Raw genomic sequence first — 9,190 nt, forward strand, 5'->3', positions numbered from 1 at the left:
AAAATCCAAGGAAGATTATTAAATTAAAGATGTTAAATATCACAATATGTCCAAACACAATTTATGCAGTCGTATTAGTCTCACAAATGTCCAATAGTGTTGACTGTGTGTTTTAATTTAATTGTAAAATTGCTGATACGACGAAAACTTGTGGAAACATTTAACTATTGTGCGTCGTCATCATAAGACAAGGATCTGCAGCAATTTACCAATCAATCAGTTGAAATTGAATGTGTGTTTTGACGTTCAACGACATTTCTATTTCAGATTACAGTGGTGTATATCGATTAGGAACTAGGCTAGTCCCCACCGCAACGTCATTTTACAACGTCTGAAGTTGCGTACCTCAAATGACTACAGCATTCGTAGCTATCCATGGTCCTGAAACGCAACGTCTGCGCGCTGTTCCATCGATCAACTGCCGTGAAGAGATGGGTTCTCTGGACAGTACTGCTTGAGAAGGGTTATTTAAGACATACTTTTTTGGAGAAAAAACTGCCAAAATGCTCATCAACAGCTCTATCAGGAATCTAACACTGGAGGACGTTGTTTTCCTAATTAACAACTCGTCTGGGAACGGAACGTACAACGAGTCTCACGGCAGCGCTATCCTCATCTCCTTCATTTACTCGGTTGTCTGTTTGGTCGGACTGTGCGGGAACTCTATGGTTATCTATGTCATTTTCAGATATGCCAAAATGAAAACGGCAACAAATATTTACATTCTGAATTTGGCCATCGCGGACGAGTTACTTATGCTGAGTGTCCCCTTCTTGGTGACATCTTCACTCCTCCATCACTGGCCTTTCGGCTCCCTTCTCTGCCGACTTGTTCTAAGTGTTGATGCTATTAATATGTTTACGAGTATTTACTGCCTAACTGTACTTAGCATAGACCGATATATTGCGGTTGTGCACCCCATCAAAGCCTCCCGGTACCGGAGGCCCACAATAGCTAAAATAGTCAACTTTGGGGTTTGGATGTTTTCTATCCTGGTCATTTTGCCCATTATTATATTTTCCACGACCGTTCCGAACTTGGACGGTTCGGTCGCTTGCAACATTCAGATGCCAGAGCCAGTGAACCAGTGGATGGCTGTGTTTGTGATTTATGCCTTTCTCATGGGCTTTCTGTTCCCAGTCATTGCTATCTGTATGTGTTACATCCTCATCATCGCCAAGATGAGAGTGGTGGCAATGAAGGCAGGCTGGCAGCAGCGTAAGAAATCGGAGAGAAAGATCACTCTGATGGTGTTGATGGTGGTGACCGTGTTTGTCATCTGTTGGATGCCCTTTCACATTGTACAGCTCGTTAATGTCTTTGTGGAGCACCATAACGCGACATTCATGCAACTCGCAGTGATTTTGGGGTACGCAAACAGCTGCGCCAACCCTATACTGTATGGATTTTTATCAGACAATTTCAAACGTTCGTTCCAAAGAATTTTGTGCCTGCGGTGGATGGACAATGCGACGGAGGAACCAATAGATTACTATGCCACGGCTCTGAAAAGTCGTGGTTACAGTGCGGATGAATTTCAACCAGACAACATGGAATGTGACAGCACTTATAGAAATGGAATCTGCACTTCGAGGACAACGACACTGTAACCTAGCATATGGACATAAAGTGATGAAACGATATGAACAAAATCATAAATGTGACCGCTGAGTGTTTTGCTCAGTAGGCCTACTAGGCTATTACTTCGGTATTTATTCGTTTTGTTTACTTGCAACTATTTATATGAACTGAATTAAAAGGTTGGCTAATCAGAATGTGTTATTATTGTTTGAATCATTGCAATATGGATTCAGGTGGCACTGTGCGTAAAAGTCCTCCAATCATGACAAGTAGCCTGCAGAGCAGAAACTGCTGGTGTGCATGCAGTGCAGTGTAGATACTATTTCCACTGTGTGAACCAGAGTGTGGACTCGAGTCACAAGACTTGGACTCGAGTCTGACTTGAGTCACACATTTGATCACCTGAGACTCGACTTGATAGAAAATAAAATAACTTGAGACTTGACTCGAAACGCACACTCGGCACTCTCTCTGATTGGACCAATCAGCACACTGTCAATCAGCACAGGTCAGATGAGCTAGCGCAGTGAGAAGATTTTCGGGGGTCGCAAGTGCGAAAGCTGAATGGGGAAAATATGTATATTTTTTCATACATATTTTAATAGGCTACATGTAGCCGGCCATTTTAATTTTATAACAATACCTTTGCTTATTCGATCTGGTCACTAACATGATAGGCCTACAGTATCGCAACAAATGGTTGTTTCTAAAACATTCTAAACTATGCTTCAGAACCAAAAGGTTGTGCATCTTGATTGGCGCGCAAAGATGGGCTCACACATCCAGATTAGTGACCAGAAATTGCTAGGCAAAAATAGAGTAGCCTACCTAAGTTAATATTATCCAGTGGAGTCATTCTGTTTTGAGCCCCACCTGTTAAGAAAAAATATATATTTTCAGTTTTGCATGTTATTTTGGCATTAATAGGTGTGACATATCCGTTTGCAAACAATGTTAAAAAAAACGTTGAGTTAATAAAGCTGCATATAAACATGGTCTCTTTTTTGCTTTCTTGAGTAAGGCAGCTCAAAAATGCAGGTGTTTCAGCCTAGCTCAGTGCTTTCTGTGGTGGTGGGTCAGCCAGCGGAAAATATGGAGAGTAGGGGTTGGTAATGTTCTCTAGTTGCGCCATGATTGGCTCAGTATTCTGTCACTCATGGGGACACTACCTCACCGCAAAATCTATGGGTAGAGCTCGAAAATTCAAGCTCCTTGGGTGCTGCCATAGACTTACATTAGAAGTGCCCATCCAAGAAGGCTCAAGGTCATTGGCCACAGATAAAATTACGTCAAATCATGTCATATCTACCTTAGCTTTGATTGGATTTATCATGTCAACTTCATACTTTCAACATCTTAGCTAGCAGGCGAGACAAGCAATCATCATCATGCATCAAGTCAACAATCTACTGGAAAATCCCTTCAATCCTTGTCATATGAAGAGAAATAATGAATAGAAATTATAGATAAAACGTAACGGTGCTCATCAGCCATTTGACATAAACATTACACAACAAGTTGGAAATCACAAATTCAACAATGAGTGAGTGCTAAGGTGCCACTGCAGCCCCGAGTTCGATCACAGGCTGTGTCATAACCGGCTGCGACCGGGAGACCCATGGGACGGTGCACAATTGGCCCAGCGTCGTCCGGGTTAGGGGAGGGTTTGGCCGGCTGGGATGTCCTTGTCTCATCATAGTCTAGTGACTCCTTGTGGTGGGCCAGTCGGTTGACTTTGGTGTGTCAAGAAGCAGTGCGGCTTGGCTCTCGACCTTCGCCGAGTCCGTAGGGGAATTGCAGTGATGAGACAAGATAGTAACTACCCCCGAAAAAGGGGGTAACACCATGGGCCAGAAAAGTTTGAATACATTGGTCATGCTATTAATCCGGCATGACTTCTGCCGAGTATAAAACTGGAAATTCGGAACTGGGAAATCTCAGACTTCAGTGAGTTCAAGACAACTGGAAACTCTGAAAAAACAAACTCCAATTGTGAAAATACTGAAAATAATTTTGAACGGTCATCCAACTTTCTAGAGCCCACAAGAACGCCACCTTCCTGTTCAAGTGAGCACAGCACAACAAGTCCAAAAATGTCTTGTATGCTGCTGCATAAATGATGTAATATGCCAGGAAGGTAGTATTACTTTCTTAGCTACAGAATGTTGTGTAGTAAACTGTTAGTAGACCATGTGCCTTACCTAAATAATGTGGTCCCTTTTCCCCTCATAATTAGCCTACTGTTCTAACTTGGTGGGGCACATGTAGCCAGTTTTAGAGAAATGTCATCATCAAATATTGTAAGAGCTTTCATTGTCTTCTTCTATGCACCCTTTATTTATCTTACGGTTCTGACTTGGTGTACAGGGAGAATACTGTAAGAACGGCCCATGTTCTGAATTCTATCACCATACATTTGAAAAGCGCTGAACAAGTAGTTATTCTGACTACGTCCATCCTAGCTCGCTCATTAATGTCTTAATCAAAATTACGGATTGCCTCTTATCCCCTCCTCTTCCCCTTATGCCATAGTTTGTACATCTCAGTTGTCAGTAGAAACCACATTTGTTTAGCAAGTCAGGCGTATCAGCTATCTTTTTTTTTAAAGGCAGTAAATGAGGTTGAATGAACTGTTTCGCTGCCAGGCAAGGCTCCGCTGATAGCCAGGTGTAGCAGTGGTAAGGACAGCTTTATGTAAGCCCTAATAGTTTGTAGGCACCATCTGTAACCATTATAGTGGAATTATTGTTTAGTATTGTGTAGTGGCTTTGCTGGCATACATCTAAAAACTTTATTTTTGTTTGCACCACCAACATTTACATGCTAAAATCGCCACTGACAGCATGTCATCCTATTTCTGTCCAGACAGCATCAGTTACATGGGCACGCATAGAGGGGCTCTGTTTCGCTTGCTCTAATGCTTTCTCCAGTGATATAGTTTCAGCAGAGAGGAAGAGGCGAAGCAAGAGGGTTTAGTCTCTCCTAGTACCCCTGGTAAGCAATCACTGGGCTAATTGATACAATGTGACAAGTTCGTTAGGCACAGCTTTGGGGCGGACCCTGTGAAGATTTAATAAGATGTTGAACTTCACTAGCAATAGCTCAAGCCAAGACAGATAGAAAGGCAGGCAGATAGGCGGAGAAGAGAGATTCATGTGATTGAAAGAACCGGCATTTATCAGGATACTTTCAACTGTTTTTATTTGTTGGCTTTAGGCCTATGTATTTTACTTAGTTGATGATGGAAGTTAATGGTCCTACTGCTGTATTGGCCTATAGACTATCTCTGAGTTATATGCTCTCATTTCTTTAGCCACTAGTGGATCACAGTGTATCAGTGTGTCCATATGGCAGAGACTAGTGCCCTCACCATAGTTGAAATGTAACTTTTAGATTTTTTAAAATTTTACTTCAGATTTGTATGATTAACCACGTAACAATGATTTTGAGAAACAAACGCGTTATTATTGAAATTAAACTGTTAAATATTTATAACTGGCACGCAGATCGGTAGAAATTTTAAGATGAATTGTAAGCCTCCCCAAACTTGAAACTCATGAGCCCCCTGTGGTCTTTACTATTGCACCCATTTAAAAAAATCACGTGCAAGCGTGTACACACCATTGGAGGTCCAGTGACAAAATGGACCTGCCTATGGAAATCAAATGTCCGTTCAACTGATTCATTCTAGCGCCAGGTCTGCACAGAGTGACGAAAGATAAAATTGACCAGGAAAAAAAGAAACCACTTTTGAGGAAGCCTGGCTTCACTTGGCATCCATGAATACAAGCCACTGCCCAGATCTCAGAACTTTTTGGTAGTGAACTCTTCTTTCATAACCCATTAAGGTCCTCATCTTAAAAGGTCCCTCAAGTACAAATGTCCATCTGGGTTCAACCATACGGTTCTCTCTGACACATGTTCAGTTTTTAAGAAGATTGTAGCTATTTGAATACATAAATGACAGACTAACACTTTTATCAAGATAGAGTCAGAACACACCATCAAATACATTAAGAAATGCGTTATGAGCATCAGACAAATCACTGTCATAGCTGAACAATGATGTGACAACATCATTACTTTAAGATTTATGACAGTGTTTTTTTGTTCCTTGTGTGCTGTTATTGCTGGCTAGATTAGCCTAGACCAGTGCTTCCCAACCAGGGGTACTAGGACCTCTGTATGTACTTGGTCTATCCACAGGGGGTACTTGAGAAGACTCATGAGACAGTAGGCCAACTTGTAAAAGACACATGAGGGAGTACTTCTGGGGTACTCCGGGTAGAGCAAAATTCAGTTGGTGGTACAGTAAGTGAAAAAGGTTGGGAACCACTGGCCTAAACCATACTTAGAGTGAGATGGCAAAGACATGTCTTGTGATTGGTCCGTCTGGATTTGTTCAGGCTTGTGATTGGATTGCAGATATAATTTTATAGTGCCAAGTTCTAATGGGTTAATGCCGATAGAACTATCTAGTTTTTCATTTCTTTCACTTAAAATGTACTTCTAATTTCAGAAACGTATGAAGAACCATTTAAAGATGTATTATATCTGACTAACTCCTTTTTGACAAAAATATCAGAACATATAGTCCCAAGGTCTCGATTTGTAGTTGCATGTATCGATTCTTTTCACTTGACTTGAACTTGTGACTTGCTCTTAAAATGTATGACTTGGACTTGATTCGAGACTTGACCCATTCTATTTGAAACTCAGACCTTGTGACTTGAGACTTGCTTGTGACTTGAATAATAGTGACATGGTCCCACCTCTGGTGTGAGCACATACAAAAAAAAGTGTTGAACCCTGCTGCCTATGATTAATTTATTCCAGATTTCTTGAAGAGTAAAAGGAGATTGATGCAGAGTTTAAGTTCAGATTCATGCTCAGTCTCTATGATTCATTATTCATTGTGTAAGTTCAAGTTAAAACAGCAGCAGTGATTTTTGCTTTTACATCTTTCAGGCAGACAGCAACAGGAAAACTTTTTTACCATTGGCAAACGACCACATCCTGGTCCAGATAGAGCAGCCAAGCCATCTCTTATCAGCAGTCCTCTGGTGCATATTTACTCTGGCCTCTGTAGGCTAGAAGATAAACCTACCCACAGTGTCTGTTTGCTCATAATTCATTCAACCTTTATTTTCAATTATAATAAAATCATTGCTTTTAAAATCAGTTGATCTATTGACAAGATAGGGTATTTCTTTTGATCTGAGAAAGAACTAGCTAGATTAATATGGGCTCAACATTTTAAGCCATGGGCAGAGACTCTGATCCTTTATATCAGGACTAGAAACTTCCAAAATACTGAAGCATCAAATTCATCTTCATATGCCTTATATATACACACAAACCACATACAGTATATACACCAGTACACAAGTTAAGTAAGTAAATAAACATAAAGGCCTAGCAAGTACTATGAAGAAATGTGAGCCCACATACAAATCCTCAAAATAAAATAATATCCAAAGCTTTCATTTTCACTACTGCAGTGAAAATTAACATTGTATTGTCTAAGTAGTGGTCAATCCTTTCTATGAAGAAATTTTATTCAAGTGCTTATTGACAACTACTGTAAGGTAGTGATGAGTATGAACTGAAATAAGTCTTATATATTGTCAGTTTAAATCTTCAGGTTGTCTGAGTCTGCTGTGACCTCCGTTCACACTTCTGCTTAAGTTGCCTCCTTCTCATTTGTGTTTTCCATGGAGTATTTTTCCTTCGAGGCCTCTGCCCTCTTTATTGCCATTTTCTCTGTAGTTTTCATGGCCAGCTTCTGCGATCGCCTCCTGAGACAGCACTTCACAGTAGCCAACACCACGACCACCAGAACGACCAAGGTCATTACTGCTATCAGCACAGGTATGAAGATTTTGGCTTGTTCTCCACTCTTGTCCACTATCTCAATAGACCCCTCCTGAATTGTTGGCTTGGAAGTGGGAGTGTGGTCTTGGACCAAATAGGTGTCACTTCCTTCAGGAGTAAAGGTAGCTACTGGTAGTTCATTGCATGACACTGAGCCCTCGTCTTGAAGATTTCCATTTTTATCACGGCATTTACAGAGGTAAAAACCCTCAGTGTTGACACACTGGCCTTTGCAGGGCTGACCTCTGCATTCATCATTGTCCACACAGTTTCCAGACCCATCTCTCACATAACCTGCTTTGCACGAAGCACAAATGCCATCTATAGCCGATCCATCATCACGTTTCCATTTCAGAGTCATTGCAGAGCAAGTCAGTTTAAACAATTGCCCAGACGAACATTCTAGATCCAGTTTATGAGGATTATTTGGGTCTGGCCTGAGTGACCGGGCCTCCGGTATGTGTGGGGTAAGACACTGGTCCATGAAAGGCATCTTTCCATCACGTTGTTTACAAATGAATGGACGATTTGTCTTACAGGTACTGGGAACAAACCCCCAGTTCACTATCTCAGTTCCATTAAACTCACCGGAGAGAAATACACAGTGTATAACCGTGCAGGTTGGTTTGGGCAAAGACTTCCACTGATCCAGTTTTGTGTCACTGCTGCTATCCACTGTCCATTTAAAACCTTTCAGAGGTGTGTCATTTTTCACACAATCCAACTTTTCTTTCCTCAAACCCACCCAAAACTCAAATGTACCTTCTGTGGATGGCATGTTCGCGATGACTTTCAAAATCTCCATGGCTTCCTCCATACTGGCCACTTTAGTTAGGAAACTGGCAGGCAGACAGGCTTCTAAAGCTTTGTCAAAGTTGAGAGGTATCAGATGAAGAGTATAGTGTTCATCATCAGGAACACACAGACCCAGCCCCAAGACGCTCCACAGGCATATCCAGTAGTACTCCATTCTCCCCGCTTGCACCAATCGATCTGATGACAGTGGTGCTCAGTCAGACTGATGATGGTCCTCCTGCTAGCCTCCCCTGTAATGGACTGGCTGACGATGCAAATTTTCCTGCTACTTTCTTAGCTTACCCTGAGAGGTCCTCCCAAGAATCTAAGCACACTTCCTGTGCTTGTTCTTGATACAGCCATCCACTTCCCCTGCAGAGGGGGTGGAGGCACATCCAAACATTAGCAAATTTTAAACAAATTATCGTTGTCATAAAAGTATACAGCAGCCTAAGATTCAAGGCCTGGCAGATGAGATGTGAGAAAAATACACTAATGTACTTTAGGTCATATCAGCATAATAACTCCAGTAATTTAAATGATTTAGCTCTTTGATAATATTTCCCCATGAGATCACCAGGCGAGCTTCACTTTTTGTTGTGGGAGATGCAGGAAGTTTTCCTTCACAGAAAAGGCTTGCAAAATAAAGAAAAGAACCAGTGTCACAAATGGGTGCTGAGATCCAACTTGAAACTTGTGAGAGGATATGCCAGCCTGCTGATACTGTCCTGGTATCAGGATGTGATGATAAAAAGCAGACGTATGATTAATTCCCTCAGGGAATAGACCCTCAATGTGTGCTTTGATTTTTATCAACCCTAAAACACGAAACTCAGAAAGTCATTGTGTCATTGTATAGCAACTTGACTTAGTGAGGCATTCAGGGGGGACCCCACTTGGGATATACAGAGTATTCATTGTCTACTAAGTAAATTACTAT

At 41.4% G+C, this 9,190-nt stretch overlaps 2 protein-coding genes across 2 annotated transcripts; one reads left to right on the plus strand and one right to left on the minus strand.

The window, feature by feature from the left end:
- Nucleotides 1-396: 396 nt before the first annotated feature.
- LOC115162081 (somatostatin receptor type 1) lies at nt 397-2,556 on the plus strand. The gene has a single exon (XM_029713031.1). The coding sequence runs from the start codon at nt 504-506 to the stop codon at nt 1,608-1,610; it is 1,107 nt and encodes a 368-aa protein (XP_029568891.1). The 5' UTR covers nt 397-503; the 3' UTR covers nt 1,611-2,556.
- Nucleotides 2,557-6,478: 3,922 nt separating this feature from the next.
- On the minus strand, nt 6,479-8,572 carry clec14a (C-type lectin domain containing 14A). Its single transcript, XM_029713030.1, has one exon. It carries the CDS (start codon nt 8,423-8,425, stop codon nt 7,265-7,267), a length of 1,161 nt encoding a protein of 386 aa, XP_029568890.1. The 5' UTR covers nt 8,426-8,572; the 3' UTR covers nt 6,479-7,264.
- Between the last annotated feature and the right edge of the window lie 618 nt (nt 8,573-9,190).

This window comes from Salmo trutta, chromosome 25 (genome assembly GCF_901001165.1).
Source record: "Salmo trutta chromosome 25, fSalTru1.1, whole genome shotgun sequence".
NCBI classification, from domain to species: domain Eukaryota; kingdom Metazoa; phylum Chordata; class Actinopteri; order Salmoniformes; family Salmonidae; genus Salmo; species Salmo trutta.